The 17,242-nt window shown below is 56.0% G+C and overlaps 5 protein-coding genes across 5 annotated transcripts; 2 read left to right on the forward strand and 3 right to left on the reverse strand.

Moving 5' to 3' along the window:
- Positions 1 to 2,144: 2,144 nt before the first annotated feature.
- Positions 2,145 to 3,308, reverse strand: C8A04DRAFT_12463 (uncharacterized protein; the record flags this gene model as incomplete). The annotated part of the gene is made up of 2 exons (XM_062777349.1): positions 2,145 to 2,992; positions 3,065 to 3,308. 2 exons carry the CDS (start codon positions 3,306 to 3,308, stop codon positions 2,145 to 2,147), a joined length of 1,092 nt encoding a protein of 363 aa, XP_062636681.1.
- A 3,294-nt stretch (positions 3,309 to 6,602) lies between these two features.
- On the forward strand, positions 6,603 to 9,280 carry C8A04DRAFT_28948 (sulfate transporter family-domain-containing protein; the record flags this gene model as incomplete). Its single annotated transcript, XM_062780838.1, has 5 exons — positions 6,603 to 6,852; positions 6,927 to 7,072; positions 7,134 to 7,680; positions 7,750 to 8,603; positions 8,666 to 9,280. The coding sequence occupies 5 exons, from the start codon at positions 6,603 to 6,605 to the stop codon at positions 9,278 to 9,280; spliced, it is 2,412 nt and encodes an 803-aa protein (XP_062636682.1).
- A 1,070-nt stretch (positions 9,281 to 10,350) lies between these two features.
- On the reverse strand, positions 10,351 to 13,710 carry C8A04DRAFT_12432 (uncharacterized protein; the record flags this gene model as incomplete). The annotated part of the gene is made up of 2 exons (XM_062777339.1): positions 10,351 to 10,864; positions 11,027 to 13,710. The coding sequence occupies 2 exons, from the start codon at positions 13,708 to 13,710 to the stop codon at positions 10,351 to 10,353; spliced, it is 3,198 nt and encodes a 1,065-aa protein (XP_062636683.1).
- Positions 13,711 to 14,757: 1,047 nt separating this feature from the next.
- On the forward strand, positions 14,758 to 15,568 carry C8A04DRAFT_12462 (uncharacterized protein; the record flags this gene model as incomplete). Its single annotated transcript, XM_062777348.1, has 3 exons — positions 14,758 to 14,827; positions 14,898 to 15,283; positions 15,365 to 15,568. 3 exons carry the CDS (start codon positions 14,758 to 14,760, stop codon positions 15,566 to 15,568), a joined length of 660 nt encoding a protein of 219 aa, XP_062636684.1.
- A 455-nt stretch (positions 15,569 to 16,023) lies between these two features.
- On the reverse strand, positions 16,024 to 16,870 carry C8A04DRAFT_28951 (uncharacterized protein; the record flags this gene model as incomplete). Its single annotated transcript, XM_062780839.1, has 3 exons — positions 16,024 to 16,315; positions 16,399 to 16,643; positions 16,709 to 16,870. 3 exons carry the CDS (start codon positions 16,868 to 16,870, stop codon positions 16,024 to 16,026), a joined length of 699 nt encoding a protein of 232 aa, XP_062636685.1.
- Between the last annotated feature and the right edge of the window lie 372 nt (positions 16,871 to 17,242).

Raw genomic sequence — 17,242 nt, forward strand, 5'->3', positions numbered from 1 at the left:
AAAACAATTAGAATATCCGCCACTCCCAAGGCTTGATCGCTCGCTCAGAGCAACGCCTGGTGCGTTTGAACCGGGTCGCTGGGTTGGACCGCTTGGAGCGGCCCAATCAGGTCCGTGGTGCGAAAGACGGAGGAAGCCCATTCGGCTTTTGTAACTTGGATGATCGGAATATCTGCAGCGGGGGAAGCGCGCCAATGGAAACGCCCAAATTGCTCGAACACCTTCAAGTGCTCACACAAAAACCATCCGATGCCTCTGGGGAAAATATCATGGGGTAAACACGTGCTATACCCGATCCAGGGGGGTCACGGACGCCGTTTGAAGATGCAGGGTCCGCAGGCTCAAGATTAGGATAAAAATAACATCGACAAACAAAGCGCAAGTGCGCTATGTCCGGGAAGAAGATATCATTCGTGCCTGCAATCTGGGAATTCTTGCCTGAGAGACGGTCTAATTGTCATTGATCGGTTGAGTTCCAATCGCTCAACGAGTCAACACACACAACTTCATGATTATTTAATGATTAATGATCATGCATCTTTGGATCTGAGACACAGCTTTTGGCGTTGTTGGGGGAAAAGACCCCACCTCAACGGAGTCCTCCAGCCCCCACCAGCCACGCTGTGGCTTAAACCGTGCACGTACCATCAGCGAAGAGATCCGGAGATAACGTGTGGCGCATTGCCCCAATTGGTTGCATCCGCCTGAAAAAAAGGTCCGCATTCCAAGAAATCAAAAGCCCTGCACGTCATTCCCAGGGGGGAAAAACTTTGGCTTTACCTTCGTTGGTTTGGAAACGGGTTGATGCCGATGTCCAGCCCAGGTTGCACCATGCCGACCATCTTGACGAAAAACCAGCGCGCCGAGCCGATGGGGCTCCATCTCCCGTGACCCGTGAGATGAACGCCCAGTTCCCCCATCATGCATTCCAGAAGAAAATTGGAAAAGCGGGAGCTGCCGTTGGGGTCCGGGGTGGATGGATTTTAGTGTCGGGCACGGTTCCCGGGAGGGCCAACCCCGGGAAGTGAGACGAGACTGGCTCGGGAGGGGACGGGGGACGACGGGGCTGTTAGGGCCGGTGTTAACAAACCGTTTGTTGGTTCCCATCCCTTATTAAGAATCGCCTCAGCAACCAGAGACCCCCATCCACGTTCTCGTCCGGGGCATTGCTCCTTGGGTGGTCAATGTCCAGGGCGAAATACGAAGTACACGTGTGGATTGAAGGGCACGGCCAAGGTCAGAGTTAAGCAAGATCATGGGCAAAATAGGCTCGGTCAGGAAGTAGGTAATTAATTACAGGACAAGGCTTGGTTGCGATACCCGTTTCGCTCGGGTTTCCAGTCGTGTTCTGTTCTGTCCCGACTGGGCATCCGTCCCGTTTCAATCCCTTCCGAGCTGCGGTGAGACAAAGCCCTAGGGATCTCAAGCCACCCGATTCGTCTATTTTCAGGAATTACACTACCTACTTGATGGAATACAGTCATCAAGTCCCTATACTACGCAGTATCTAATTACTTACCTACTCTGTAAGTGTAGGATCGGCATCCCCGAGAGCCGGGAGAGCATGCTTTGCGTGGGACAACACGGGACCGAAAAAGGCGGGGACTCGGGACGTGAGAAAGGGCTGAGAGGGGAACAGGAAGGAGACAGGTGCGTGGGGGGAGGGGGGCCAAAAGGGGGTCAAAAAAACGGGTGAGACGGTGAGGGGTTTTTCCTTGTTCTTGATTTAATTTACTGGGCATGTGCATGAACATGTGCGATCAAGGGGAAACAAGAGAGGGAGAGAGAGGAAGACGGTGAGGGGTTCGGGAAAACGGATGTCTCGGTGATCAAGGTGTACGAAAGGGTCTGAGTTGTTGACTGTTGAACGAGGGTAAATTTCGTATGGGTTGTGGTTGTTCGACTGTGAGGTGAGTGGTGCTCCGGTCTTGTCGTTGGCGAGGTTGATTGGCTCAATGGCCGGGGTCGGGAATGAATTGATAGTTTGGTGACATTCCCGTCGGCGTCGTTGATGTCTCGTAGTATCGGTATGTGAAAGACAAAAAGCGAAGGAAAAAAGTCTATGTATTTCAATGGTTAGATGCCTTTTACTTTGATACGGTTAGTAATAAATTAAATGTAAATGTTGTCCTTGTCGATGACCCTCAACCCGCTGTTTCATCCATGGCCGGAAGACTCAATGATGACCCGGCCGGCTGTTTCCCTGCCGCGACTTGACACCGGCACGTTTCCAGTTGCTTCTCTGCTTCGCGTAACCGCTTCGCCAGGTCCTTGTTCCTCTCCTTCAGGTCCCTGATAAACCCAACAGCCATTTCCACAATGTCGAGTTTGCTACTCGGCACACCGGGCCGAACGATATAATCGGCGTCCTTTTGCGCTTGTGAACTAGATTCGTCGTCGGGTGCGAGGCCGGATGGGAGAAGTTTCTGAATCTCTCGTATTGCTATCGTGAGGCGGTTGCGTCGAGTCTTTTCGGATAGCTTGTGCGCGATTCGTTTCGAGTCCACCTTAGCCGACGAGGAACCGTCCCGGTACGCTACTTCAATCTCCGCCCCTGTGGTGCCCGTCGCTGCTGCTGCTGCCGCTGCTGCTGTTGCGGGATCGTGAGTAGCCGTCGGGAAGAACGCGGCTGCACTGTCAGGATCAAGCCAGTCTGTGCTGTAATCAAAGTCCGGGATGTAGGGTCTCTCAACGCGCACTGCGGGATGGTGTCCGGGTATCGGTGATGGTGCCTTTAGTGGCTTCGACACGCGGTGACTACTTGTTCGTCGGGGGCGTTGGGAGCTTAACGTTGACATCGTAAGAGAAAAGTCGCTCTGTATCGAATCGGAATCATCGTCAAGGCTCATTTCCGTGTGGGAATGCGGCCAGGAGGACAATCCATCCTGGTGCTGGTTTCGAAAGGAGGACCATTCTGGCTGTAGTAAAGGTGTCGTCGCTTGCTGATAGGGTGCTGGAACAAGATTTGGGTCTGGCAACGGCCCGTGGGGCCCTTGAGAAGGTATCTTTAGGTCTTGATTAGCGGTCAGGGCTCAAGAGAGAATATCAGCGTCTGGCCCGAGACATACCTGAGTGTCAAGAGGAAGAGTTTGGTTTGGGCCAGGCCAATCCCGTGCATATACAGTCGGAAGACTCGGTTCAAAAGCTAGTCGATGATTAGGGGTCCCAGCATGAAACCGACGGGGCCCCGCTGCCGGTGATGGGCCAGGGACCACTTTGTCATCGTCGAGGTGCCTCTCCGGAAAAGATCCCTCAGCGTCCAAATCAGGGCTGTAGCCCTGGGGGGCAGCAGCTGGAGTAGATTGCATTCTTGCTCGTCAGATTCTGATATCGGGACCAATTGCACTACCAACTATTCCGTTGTTGCATCAATCAGAACGCTGGGTTACAGTGGTTGCTGATTGACGCAAGAAAAGTGCATGCTTGCGTTCTTTCGGATTCCCTGCTGATTTTGTTGTGCCGTGACGGTGACGAAGACTCGAGAAAACCCAGCCGAGCGCAACCATTACAACCGTGGGCCGAGAGGCCATCATAAACGCATCCGGATTCATGTATGGGGCCTCACAGGCCGGCCATGCAAGGCCAATGGCCCTCGGCCCGTCTTGATCCCGTGTATGGTACCCCCAATTTTTGCGGAGGCCTGACGACTGAGACATGCAAAACGAAGCACTGGGCCGCCATGAATCGCGAACAAGATGTGGAAAGAGAAAAATCGCCACGTAAACAGCATGTAACGCCAGCGAGAGGCTCTCCCGCGATAGGTTCGCCAAGCTAGGTGCCATTTCCTGTCAAAGAAGAGACAAGACGGCCGGCCTGCATTGCGTAAGAAGGCGTGATGGCGCCACTAGCTAGTACGGTGAAACCTGGTCACGAGTCTGATATCCTAGCCCGGATAACTGTTCCGGGCGGCATTCTGCATCGCCAATAAGTTTATTCATGATATGTCAGGTCTCAACGGGCTTTTCCCTTGACCAGCAGTTTGGTTCACCGCTGTCTTTGGTGATCATGAATGTCGAGGAAGATGCGGGGCGCAGGAGTTGGGGAAAACCCAGGGGAAGAGGGAACGGGTAATATTCGAGAGACTTGCCTTCCAGGTTACCCTGAATGTGGAGCTGCGACCGCTGACCTATCCAGTAGGGAACCGGCTGGATGGTTTCCTCTTTCTTCTGCAACCTCCATTTCTTAGTCGCAAACCTACCACTGTACATGTTCGACAACAGATTGCTGGACGCAACGGAGAGGCCGCGGCTGACATAGCTGGAGGGGCAATACAAAAAGACGATGAGCCTATGAGGGGAGCAAATTGGCTTGAAAATCCCTTCGTGCCCTCCGCCACAAAGGCAGGTCGGGTTCGGCCGAGGGACAACCATTTCCTTCGTGGGCAGGCCAGCCGCTGCTACTTGACGGTATGTCCCGTCGAGCCTCAAACGCCGCCCCCAGCTCGGGCGGAACTCTCATGAGTCCAGGGACGCGACAAAGGAAGCTTCACGAAACCCTCATTCCTTCTCGAAGCCTGGGCTGAAACTTCCACGGGATGTCCGAATCTTCAAATCGCCACAGCCGTCAGCTCACCCGTCGACCTCCCGCCTGCAAAAAAAAAAAAAAAAAAAAACCGCGACCCGCGCGCGTTTCGGGATCGACGATACCACAGCCCTGAAATCGCACCAGGCTCCCGGGTCTGATGCCGGATCCCGTCTTCCCCAAGAACGTGCCAGTCCGTCATCTCGATTCCATCCCGTAATGAACAGGGGATCGCTTTCTTGAGCGTCCGCGTCGGAACCACGTTGCTGGGCCTCGGGCAGACCGAGAAAAGCGTGGAGCATTGAAGCAAGCACGCAGATGCGGGCGACGGGTGTGGCCGGGGCAAGTCGCGTGCTAGCTGCAAGGTTTTTGGGGGACACTGGTGGGTGAGCCCACCGTGTCAGTGGACGACCATGGACTGTTGGGCGTCGAGAGGGACTGTGGTTGAATTGCGCAAGAGAATCCCTGGAATGTCGTCATGCGTAATGGTGGGCAGCTTCTCCCCTTTTGTCTTCTTTAGCCCGACAACAGAATGCGCGCGGCCCCCACGCTCTAACCGAAAGCTGCAGAGAGACCCAGCGCTTGAGATGATGATGGGCTCGTGGAGTGAACGCAGGAAAGCCACAGCAAGCACAAATGTTGAGGAGAGCAAAGGCCAAGTCGGAAGGAAGGAGTTGAGGAATTGGCTGAGAAGCTCTGAAAATGGTGTGATTTGAGCTGGTTGTGTTGCGCAGCCAATCAGGGCTCAAGCACAGCCGAAGAGGGGACCCGTCCACGGACGCGCTTGCCGGAACCAGCCAGCTCTCTCCCAGCACCACCGCTGCCCAACACCTGCATCTCCATTGCTCTTCCCACGCGATCGAGGCTCGAATGGAGGCATGGAAAGAGCAAACGGCGGCCGGGGACAGTAGGTGGCTGCGCACCATTGTGCGCCCCCGAAGGCTGCACGTTCTTGCTTCGAGATTCAGCTCCGAGTCTCGATGTCTCAAGTCGGTCTCACTCACGCAGCCCAGGCTCCCGGGGGCAGTCAGTTTGACTCGAACAAGCTTCCCCAAGCCGTCCAAGATTCATGGAGAAATCTTGGTCCTTCTCGGCGCCGACGACATGGCCAGCCGCAGCCGGAGCCTCGAAGCTTAGTTTGAGCTGGGCTAAGTTGTTCAACCTCGATATCAACGACACCGGTGACTTTTCAAGATCTGAGCTCCCTCGTTTGAGTGTAGTGCCCGTATGATGTTGGAGGCTCGCGCAATATCACACACCAAGTATTTCATATTATTCGATGTCTTCAACCCAGAATAGGGCACTAGCTCCGCAACCTTCCATGGATGCTACCTACAATCTGCAAGCCGCACTTTGACAACCCCAAGTCCCGGGCAAGAAGACACACAGGTCCCGCAAAGGTTCCACAAAGGCATGCTCCCCCAGGCGGCAGTTTGGCGGAGCTGGCGAACCGCATCGGCCCCACGTTTTTAAAACAGAACTGTCTTGCTATCCTTGTCCGGGGTTGAACCCCCAATGGCCATCGCCCGCGTTGCGAGGTCAGTGAGGCTCGCTCTCACGTTCTTTCTCTGTGCTCCCAGGGTCTGTGAGGGGATCTCGGCGTCCCACGCGAGGTCGAAGGGGACAAGCCCCCGGTCCCGGGTTTCGCCCCATGCTCGCCGTTTCTCAGATGCGGAGAACAAACGAAGCCATCTTTTGTCCTCCCCCATTTCCAGTGTGTCATCGTTCGCCCGTCTCGTCAAGGGAGATCAGCGACTGTGTCGCCATCCCGCGGAGGTGGTTGTCATGCACACAACGCCGCCGAACGCGTGCTCGAACTATCAGATCCAGAACCCTGTTTGCCACCCCTGATTTCTTTTCTTGCACACCCTCCAACCCGCCGCAGCGGCTCGCACGAGATGCCCAGCTGAAGCCAGGGGAACTAGTGTAAACACGCGCATTTGGGGGTCACCCGATTGAGGAGGTATTTTCTTGGCTTTCATATTCATATAAGACACGGCCCGCGTGCGTGATCGAGTCTCCTGGTGCTGCAACCCTCCCCAAGCTTGACGCGTCCCCACACCCGACACAGCGGATCGACCATGGCTGCGAGTACTGAGACCACCGACAGGGTCAAGAGATTCTTCGGGATCGAGCCTGACCAGACCGTAGACGACTCGGTCTTTGCTGGCGACGGTTCCTACGTCGAAGAAGAACCCACCGTGAAGGAAGCGCTGCTATGGCTTATCCCTACAGGGCCGGGTATCGTTCGGTACCTTCATGAGCTGTTCCCTTTTCTTGGGTGGATCTTCCACTACAACCTAACATGGCTCTTGGGTGATTTTATTGCTGGTAAGCTCATCCTGGGACAACTACGCCATTATTTTGGGCTGTTTGCTTTGAACATGGCTGACCAGTGTAATTAGGCCTCACCGTTGGCTTCGTTGTCGTGCCGCAGGGCATGGCCTACGCCCAGCTTGCCAAGCTTAGTCCGGAATTCGGCCTGTACACCTCCTTCGTTGGATTCCTTTTCTATTGGGCTTTTGCAACATCCAAGGATATCACTATTGGTGTAAGACTTTCCCCCCATTTCCTTATTCACATGTCCTCGTGCTAAGTGTCCATGAATACAGGCTGTCGCTGTCATGTCCACCATTGTTGGGAACATCATCAGCAATGTCCGATCTACCCATCCGGACCTTGCTCCCGAGACCATTGCGCGCAGTCTGGCCCTCATCTCCGGCATTGTGCTCGTTTTCCTCGGCCTGATCCGCGCTGGATTCATTGTGGAGTTTATCCCTCTGGTAGCGATCGGTTCGTTCATGACCGGCTCGGCCCTCAGCATTGCCTCCGGGCAGGTCCCCGGCCTCCTAGGTCTCTCCGGGGTCGTCACGCGCGATTCAACCTACCTGGTCATTATCAACACGCTCAAGGCCCTTCCGACCGCGAAGCTCGATGCCGCTATGGGTCTGACAGCCTTGTTTGCGCTGTACTTCATTCGCTGGTTCTGCAATTTCATGGCCAGGAAGAACCCGAGACGCCAAAAGATGTGGTTCTTCATCTCCACGCTTCGCATGGCCTTCATCGTTATCATCTACATTCTGGTCAGCTGGCTTGTCAATCGCCACGTTTCGGACTACAAGATGGCCAAGTTCAAGATTCTGGGTCCTGTCCCGAGTGGTAAGTGTTAACTCGCGCTCCCTTGACATTCAACGGCTTCTACGGCATACTCACACTGGTCACTATTAGGTTTCCAACACGTTGGTGCTCCACAGCTGGACATTGAGGTGCTGCAGGTCCTCGGCCCGGATATCCCCACTACGATCCTGGTCCTATTGATCGAGCACATCGCCATCTCCAAGTCTTTTGGTCGCGTCAACAACTATATCATCAACCCCTCGCAAGAGCTGGTTGCCATTGGCTTCAGCAACATCTTTGGGCCGTTCCTTGGCGGGTACCCGGCTACCGGCTCCTTTTCGCGAACGGCCATTAAGTCCAAGGCCGGTGTGCGGACACCCCTCGCCGGTATCTTCACTGCGATTGTTGTTCTCCTGGCTCTGTACGCCTTGACCTCGGTCTTCTTTTACATCCCCTCCGCGTCCCTTTGCGCCATCATCATCCACGCCGTCGGTGATCTCATCTCCCCGCCTCGCGAGGTGTACCAGTACTGGAGAACCTCACCCCTTGAGTTTGTCATCTTCTTCGCCGGTGTTTTCGTATCCGTGTTCACTAGCATCGAGAACGGCATCTACGTAACCATCGGTCTGTCGGGCGGTCTGCTCCTCTTCCGCGTCGCCAAGAGCCCCGGCCGCTTCCTCGGCCGCGTCAGCATCACCTCGGCCACCCGCGACAACCTTCGAGGCCACTCTTACGTGCCCCTGGACACTCTCGGTGGCAAGTCTCACGACGCCTTCCTCGATATCCGCCGCAACGACCTGTCCAACCCCGAGATTTCCCTCTTGTCTCCTTACCCAGGTGTTTTCATCTACCGCTTTGGTGAAGGCCTCAACTACATCAATTCGGCTCGTCACATCGACACCCTCACGATCTTCATTTTCAAGCACACGCGCCGCACCCAACTGAACAAGTTCAACAAGATCGGTGTAAGTTTTTCTTGGGAAGTACAATCAATCGTAGACATGTCTCTAATCCGTTGATTCAACAGGACCGCCCCTGGAACGACCCCGGCCCGCGCCGCGGCCAAACCTACGACTCCGAAGAAATCGCCTCGCGCCCGACCCTCCGCGCCGTGATCCTCGACTTCACCGCCGTCAATGCCCTCGACGTGACCGCCGCCCAGGCCCTGATCGACCTGCGCAACCAATTCAACCGTTACACCGACCCGGACATCGTCGAATGGCACTTCGCCGGCGTCAGCAACCGCTGGACGCGTCGCGCGCTCGTCGCCTCGGGTTTCGGCGCTGACCGCAAAGAAGTCATCATCTCCAGCCCCAGCAACACCGACGCGGAGAAGGGCGGGCTCTCGAGCGCCGCCGAGTCGGAGCCGCTTTTGGGCGCTGCCGAGGCGTCGGTCCCGACTGCTGCCAGCAGCACCAGTGATTCGAAGGGCAACACGGTGCAGACCAAGACGAAGGATGTGGACATCGAAACGGTTGGGGGAGAGTTCTCACCGGTGCGGTCTACCGCGACGGGCGGGAAGAGGCTGGTGCCGGTGTACGGTGTCAACCGGCCTTATTTCCATGTCGATGTCGAGACGGCGGTCACGAGCGTGGTGCGGCATTTGGAAGGGCGGGGGGCCGACTCCAGCGGGAGGGAATAAGAAGGCGCAGTCCCATTTGGTTTGCTTCCTGGATAAGTCGTGGGTGGTTACTTGCTAGTAATGAGGTTGGGTATAGATCTGTGTTTGTTTTTCTGCTGGAATTTGTTGGAGGTTTTCAATGTTTTACTCCTTGCCGGGTAGTTTGAGCAATCAACACTTGCTGGTTAGGTGGGCGGTTTAGCACGCGATGAGATACCACGTAAACGAATGGAAAATGAATTAGCAGGCATTTTGCTGTCCTTTCCAGCTTGTGATTCAGATCGTACTCTAGGTAGAACGGTCTTGGTGGTATATTACTCGTAACGCTCTCCTTACCTAGGTGACCAAACACGGCACCCAAGCAACAACCACGCCACAAGCCACTTGGCTATAAACTCAAATCCGACGTCTGTCAACCCCCCACGCAACGGCTCAATAAACCGGGTACCGCTCCCCCTTCGAATGCCAGACCGGGGTGGCGTCGTCCCTGTCAGTCCGGAACAACCGGAATTAGAATAACTCGTGTTTATAGTAACCTTAGGGAAAACCCGCAGGGTCCGGCCCGTTGTGACCCCACATATGCCGACAATCGGTCCGTGCACCCGGATTCTGCAGCCGCGTTGTTCGGTGGTCCGGCCCGGGACCGGCCCGGGACTGAGCCCCACTTTCTCGGGTTGTACATACAACCGGATGTAATTCCTGGAACTGTGCATGTTGCTACGCCAACCAGCAAACAAACACACACGCCTGTAAATCCCAACGTTTGCCACTAACCAGAGAAAGAGAAGGTCGGGGGGTAGGAAATGCTGAGAGATAACAGAAAAGAAAGAAATTTAACGGCCGAGGTAATAACCAGGAAGTTAAAATGATGGACGACATAGTTACAAATATACATCTGCCATTAGTTCATTTCATCATCCTTGATGCAAGTACCTAGGTAGCTTTCCATAGTTAAAAGCCAACATCAAATCCACCCAGCAACACACGCACGACCCAGCTCTCATGCAAAATGCAAAAAGCCAAAGCGAAAACCAGACGATGCATACATCTATTTTCTTACTCTTTATTCCCCACCCTTACTGAAAAACCCCCTAAAACCCCCTCAAAAACTCCTCCAAAGACAACGGTTTCCTCACCGCATTATTCATCCCTTCATTATACGTCACCCACACCATACCTCCAGCACCAGCTGTGTCCATCCCTCCCTTCCTCTGTTTCTTACTGCCCGGCCTCACGACCCCATTCCCATCCATCTCCCCCAACGGTCTCTCAACAATCGGGCGACCGAAGAAATCCCGTTTCACACTATCACCCCCAATACCACCCAGCGGTGTATTTTCCTTATTCTCATCCCCGCTCCGCATCCCGTGCAATAATCCCCCCTTCTGCTGCTGCTGTTGTTGTTTCGTCTGTAGTTGCTGGTGAGATACGTCAACACTGCCCCCACCAACCCGCAACCGGGCCATCCGTGCGGCATTCTCCCTTTGCGCAATAGTCTTGTGCAGTTCCTGATCGAGAACCTGCCGCACGGCGTAGCGCGTGGGCGCTTGAGAGGCGAGGAGGTAGGCAGAGGCTGTTTCGAAGGTTGCGAGGGTGTCTAGGTCGCTGTTGTGGGGACGGTGTTAGTATCAATAGTATCTTAGGTAGTATCGTGGGTAGTATCATGGTATCATGGATAGGATCACCCGGGGGGTAAACAAGAAAAGGGGGAGTTGGAGTAAAAAGGAAAAAGGGGGGAAGAGGGGTAAAAAGACGAAAAAAACGTACGGCTCCATGCGATAAACCCACTGCGTCCTCTGCGCCGGACCAGCAGCAACATCCTGCTCAATCTTCCCCTTATGCAACACAATCCCAACCTCAGCCAAAACCTCCGCCGCCCGGCGCACCATAGCCTTCTCCCGCTCCCTACGCACCGACGCCACAGCGCCTCCACCTCCCGTCTTGTCACCGATGCCGCTACCGCCCACCATGACGGGTTTCACATCCGGCGAGACGAGCCGCACGAGATACGGCAGGAAATCGGTTGCGATGTGTTCCGGGCTGCGGAAGGCACGGGTTAGCGTGGGTGGGAGCTGCGCGTGGATGCCCTGGAGCGCGGCGCGGTTGACTTTTTCGGCTTCGCGGGCGGCGTAATCGGCGCGGGGACCGGAGAAGGGTAAGGGAGCTTCCCCGGCGGCGCTGGGATCTTCCGTTTCGGCCCCCCATTTACCGCCGTAACCGGAAGCGCCTTGGGGCTGGGAATGGTGTCGCCGCGGAGAAGCAAAGAGGTGATGACAAGCGAGGATGGGTTGGCTGGCGTAGGGCGCGAGCTCCCATTCCTGGCTGGAGAATAAGCGGGTGGAGCAGGTGTCGTGGAAGTGCATCCACTCGTAGGCGGTGTCGGGTTTGGTGAGGAAGGAGTCGTCGTTGAAGTCGCGGTTGGGGTACTCGAGGAAGATCTCGGTCATGATGCGGTCGATTTCGCCCGAGGTGTCGATCATCTCGCGTAGACGGGTCATGGCGTATTTCTTTTGTTGTTCGGCGAAACCGAGCTGGGCTTGTGGCTGTTCGTGGAGGGTGTTTTTGTTGATTGTTGTTGTCGTTTGGGATGATGAGACCGAGGCTTGCTTGGGGAAGCCGGCGCCTTCTTGGAAAATACGGGAGACGATCTCTTTAGAACCGCCGCGGCCGAGCCCGCGCGCACCGCCGCCGCCATGGGCGAGGTCCCGAATGATGTGTCTGTCGAGCCATTGGCGGGTGAGCGTGGGGTTGGTAGTCCCTTCGGCGGGTGCCGCTGCTCTCAATCGACCGGCCACCCACTCCCCCACGACCATAACCCCGCGCAAGTCGCCCTCAGCGTTGCTCTCCGCCCCTCGCTTCGCGTCGATACCGCTCGACATGCCCCACGCAGCCTCACACAGCTTCCGCGCTGCGTCTTTCTCACAGGGGATCCCCTCCTTCTCAAAGATCGACTTGAGCCGGGTGACGACCGCTTCCACCGTAGGTTTCCCAACATGAATCACCTCAGCCAACCCAGACTGCCGCAGCGGCCGCAGCGAAGGGTGGTATACATCATTGCAGATGAGCACCAGCGGCCTCATCTGCCGGAAATCATCCCCCTTCTTCTTTCTCCGCCCAGCACCAGCCGACCCCCCTGCTCCCCCGCCACCACCCACACTATTCTTCTGATCCAACATCACCAAGTCAATCAACGCCTTGACAAACCCACCCTCACCCGACCCCCCAGACCCACCCACCACCCCATCCACCTCATCCACGACCACACAAACCGGCCGAGCGACCTTCTGCTGCTTCCCGGGCTCCGGTTTCTTGTGCTCCACCGTCTTAACACTCTCCGTCCCCAAACTCGTACGAATCCGCCCCTTCACCACATCCTTGCTGCGCTCGTCGCTCGCATTGATCTCCATGACCTCATAGCCGGCCTGGCGCGCGCAGACATGGGCCAGCGTGGTCTTGCCCAGCCCGGGCGGGCCGTGTAGCATGAGGATCTTGCGGTGTGGTTTCTCGTCTTCGGGTTGGTGTTGTTGCGATTGGCCCCCTTGTTGGCTTTGTTGACTCTGGGCGTGGAGTCGTCGGATGGCGGATTTGGTCTTGCTAGCCGCGTGCGGGAACACGATGGGGTCCCAGCGCTTGAGCCAGCGTAGGACTTGCCGGTTGGTTAGGTCGTCGCCGCAGAGGTCCATGAAGTTGCGTGCGCGGTATTTTTCCGTCCAGAGCATGGCGCGCTTGGATTTCTTGGTGCCTGCCGCGGGGTGTGTCTCGATGGAACGGACCGGCTGGTCGGGGTTGGCGGGGGGTGTGGTGTGCGCCGTTTCCGTAGATTGGAGTTTCTTGCGCCCGCTGGCGATCTCCTTGTTCGCCCCGTCGATCAGCTCGTGGATGGCGATTCCGTAGTAGCTCTTGTGCGCCCGGCCCTCTTTTGTCTTTGACCGTGCCGCTACCATGGTAGCGTAGGACACGGAAGCGGTCGGTTTGCGCTCCCGGACCGGAAGGATCTGACCAGCGCATGTGGTGAGCTGGTAGGAAGCCTGTCGAGGGTCTCGGCTAGTGAACGCGGCCAGAGTGGGCAGCCCTTGGTTTCCAAAGAGGCGCTCGTAACGCTCTGCTTCTTCTGCCGAGGGCTCCTGGGTCTGGCTCGCTGGTGGCGTCGAGACGAGGTCCTGAGTACCTCGCAGCGCATTGTTCAACCCCTCCTCTACGCCGATGGCTCCCGCTTCGACTTCCACTTGCGCATCTTGGGTTTGTGTGTCGTGCTGGAGCATCCGCCGTTTTGGCGAGGGGGGTGCGGCGGCTCCGTCATTATCAGAATCGCTGTCTGAGTCGTCGTCGGCAAGAAAACCGGCCAGTACGCGTGGTTTTGCCGGTTTTGGCGCGTCGGTCGGTCGTGGCCGCTTGTTGGTAGCGGGGGAGGAACTCGGAGGGAACGCGATTGGGGACGATGGAGCGAGCATTGCGGGAATATCGTGTGTTTGTATTCCCCGTCACTTGTTATGGCAGTGTCCAGGCCGAAAAATTACAAGTCGTGTTGACGTTGTGGTTGTGGTTGTGGTTGTGGGGAGCAATTCCAGGATGTTGACGTGGGAGGAAGACGCGCTCAAGTGGGCCAAGAGCGCGTCTCAATTAACACCCGTGTCGCGTTACTCATTACAGGGTTAGGGTTACACGTGCACCACCCATCAACACATCTCCCTCGCTTCAATATTCGATATGCGTGTTACATTACCTTGGCATAAACGTAGCACCATAAACTACCTTTAAAATTAATGACATGGGAGGATCAACGGAGATCAGACAATGACCATGTCCATGATGAGATTGAGAAAGACGATTGCAAAACACAAGCATCTCGGTCAGGATTCACCGGAACCCCACCTCCCTCGGCCCTTGCTTACACTCTCCTCGGGAGCGATAGTTATGTGGTTTTACGAGACGGGCAAACAAGCCGTCAAAACTTTTCCCCTTTTGGCTCCTTCAGGATCCGGACTCCCCCAACGAGATGCAGTCCAGGCGAGCTAGTATGGGTACCAGATTCTGACCCTTTTGACTATGACCGACGGTAGGGATGACGTCGAGCTTACGTCCCGAGGTCCGATACGAACGCTTTCTTTTTTGTCGGCCTCTTCGAGCCCGAATTGCCGAAATCCTTCTATGGCATCAACTTGCATCCAACGAACGACCTTGGTCAGCTCCGCCCTAACTAGTACACCGGCACAAACCCGGATCTCACCCGATCCCTCGGGCCCGACCAACACCACAGGCCCCCGAATGATACCCGGCCCCGCAGCGCGCACCCATTTGGGGATATCCCGCCAACACCGAAGCAAACGGTCTGCAGAGGGTTAAATGGTGGTTTATCTGTCCTCGAAACTGGGCATGATTGTTAGAATTATCTTAACTCGCGGGGAGTCTTGAGTAGCTGTGGTCTCTCAGTTGTCTTGGGAAGAAACTTATCAACACCATAACCCTGAAAATCCACAACCACCAACCCCAACACCACAATGACCATCTCCGAAGTCCTCACCACCATCGCCCAATGGGCCGGCATCGCCATGCCCACCATCTACGCCGGTACTTCCACCCTCCTCACTCCCTCACTCAATTTCCACCCACGCCCACTCTCCAACTAACCACCACCCAGGCATAACCTTCCAATACTCCCTCACCATGTCCCTCCTCTCCTCAACCGCCTCCTCCCCCAACTCCCCCCTCCTCGCCCGCCAATGGCTCGCCCTCTACCAACAAGGTCCCCGCTGGGTACCACCTCTTGTGCAGACAGGCCTGCTGGCGAATCTGTATTTGGCTTTTTTCGTTTCGCCTAATACTCCCCAATCATCGGCAGTAGTAGAAACGACATGGTTAGAGGTGTTAGGGGTGTCAGCAGCAACGGTGGTACGGGTGTTATACCTCGCGGCGGGTGTGCTGACGATTTCCATTTTGCCGTTTACGTTATTGCATTTGGAGCCTGGGATTAACGGGGCGTGTAAGTGGAAGGTGGCTGCTTTGTTGGGCGATGCTACTGCCGCCGTGGACGACAACGATGACAATGTTGATGGAGCCGGAAGCGGAGAAAAGGCGAACGAAGACCTCCCCAACAACAAAAAACAGAAACATCAACCCTTCACCCCCGAACTCAGCGGCGTCGGTCGTGGCGTGCGCCGACACACAGCCAGTGAGGCGTCGAAACGGTGGGCGGAAAGTCGAGATATGGTTGAGTTGGTGGAGGAATGGGCGAGGCGGAATCATCTGCGGTGGGTTGTTGGGGTGGTCGCGGGGGCGGTGAGTTTTGCGGGGTTGGTTTTACGGGGGTGATGGGTGCGATGTAGTGAGTTGGGCAGATAGAGTAGGTTGTGGATGGTTGGATAGAGGTGGGTGGTCGTTGGATATATCAGTCGGAACATGAGTGTACATACCGCAGGTTTGGATATGCACCTCGCGTAGGTAAACGAGAACTAAGATTGTTAACTTCAGTCATTTGTATTTAAGGTATCTGGGTATCCATTGCAGTCCAAATTAGGCATAACATGACGTTTAAACACGCCGAGGTATGGTATCAAAGGAAAGTGAGAAAAGGAGAAAATGCAATGCCAACCCATCCCCCTTAACCCTTCATCTCGTCATGTCAGGAAGGATTAACCACCAAGTCAAAGCGACTCGTCGTAGCCGTTCCGCCGACCCCTAGCTGCCATCCAAAAGCCACTCTCTCACTCACACACCATGCGCTGTGCACCAGCACTCCCCACAGACACAACCACTACCCTACCCATTTACTGAGGAGGATACTGCTGCACCGGCTGCTGCTGATACGGCTGCTGCTGATACTGCTGCTGCTCAACTGGGTACCCCGGCTGCGGCTGCTGGTACTGCTGGTCCGGGTACGGCTGCTGGGGTTGCTGATACTGCTGCTGGGGAGGCACCTGCTGGAACTGTTGCTGCTGTTGGGGGACGGGGCCACCCTCAGGCTTGATCTGGCCGAGCTCGGCCTGGCCGGAGCCGGAGCCGGCGTCGTCGGAGACTGAGGCGCGGATGAAGAAGAAGAGGTGGACGATGTTGAGGATCCTGGGAAGTGAGGAAGACAAAAAGTTAGTTTAACTTGCCGGCCGAAGCACAACACAGCAAGAAGGAATCCATTAGGCACTCACCAAGCAACAGCACCCAACGCCGCCGCGCCCGCAAGCGCGCCGCCAACATTGCTGTAATACGAGTAGATCGAGCCCGTGCCGTACGCCATCCAGACGGCCGCCGAGCTCGCCGACCACGCCCAGGCGGACAGCCAGAAGATGATGCTGAGAATGTAGCCGATGAGGGCGCCGATGCGGAAGAAGTACTGCGGCGCCCAGAGCTCGAGCGCGCCCGCTGTGCCGTAGATGAGCCAGCTCCAGATGGCCTTTTAACGTAAGTTAGTTTCTGACTTCAGTAGCACCACACGGCGAGAGGACGGTAATTACGCACAATGAAAATGTCGAAGCCACCAGCGCCGACGGGGAAGAGGGACAGCGAATACGCCGCCAAAGCGAGGACGATGAGTGAGAGAACGAGGATGGCAATCTTGATGTACAAAAGCCAGAGAGGTTGCGGCGGGACGCCGGTGGCGACCAGTCCTTGAGCGCCCATATTGATGTTTACTCCGCGCTTTGCGAAACGGTTCGGTCTATGTGATATTGTATTCGGGAGCCCGATCGACGGCGACAATGGACGAAGGAATTGTACGGACAGCGACGTTGGCGAGAAATTAGTTAAGGCACAAACACAACCATCACAACCCCCGGCGCACCGAACGCGGGGAGAGCAGCCAGCTTTTATTCACACCTGATCAACAACCTGGGCGTTCCATCTTGCGCCGAGAGCTTAGCTCGTGGCGTGCGTTGTCGAAACGGACCCAGCCCTGGTTCGCATGGCGGCATGGACATGGGACATGGGACATGGGCTGCGCTGCGCTGCCATGTCACGGCATTCAGTCACACCCGTGGAGCTTGAGCTCCGAGC

The sequence above is a fragment of the Dichotomopilus funicola genome, assembly GCF_033296635.1.
Source record: "Dichotomopilus funicola strain CBS 141.50 unplaced genomic scaffold C8A04scaffold_34, whole genome shotgun sequence".
Lineage (NCBI taxonomy): Eukaryota > Fungi > Ascomycota > Sordariomycetes > Sordariales > Chaetomiaceae > Dichotomopilus > Dichotomopilus funicola.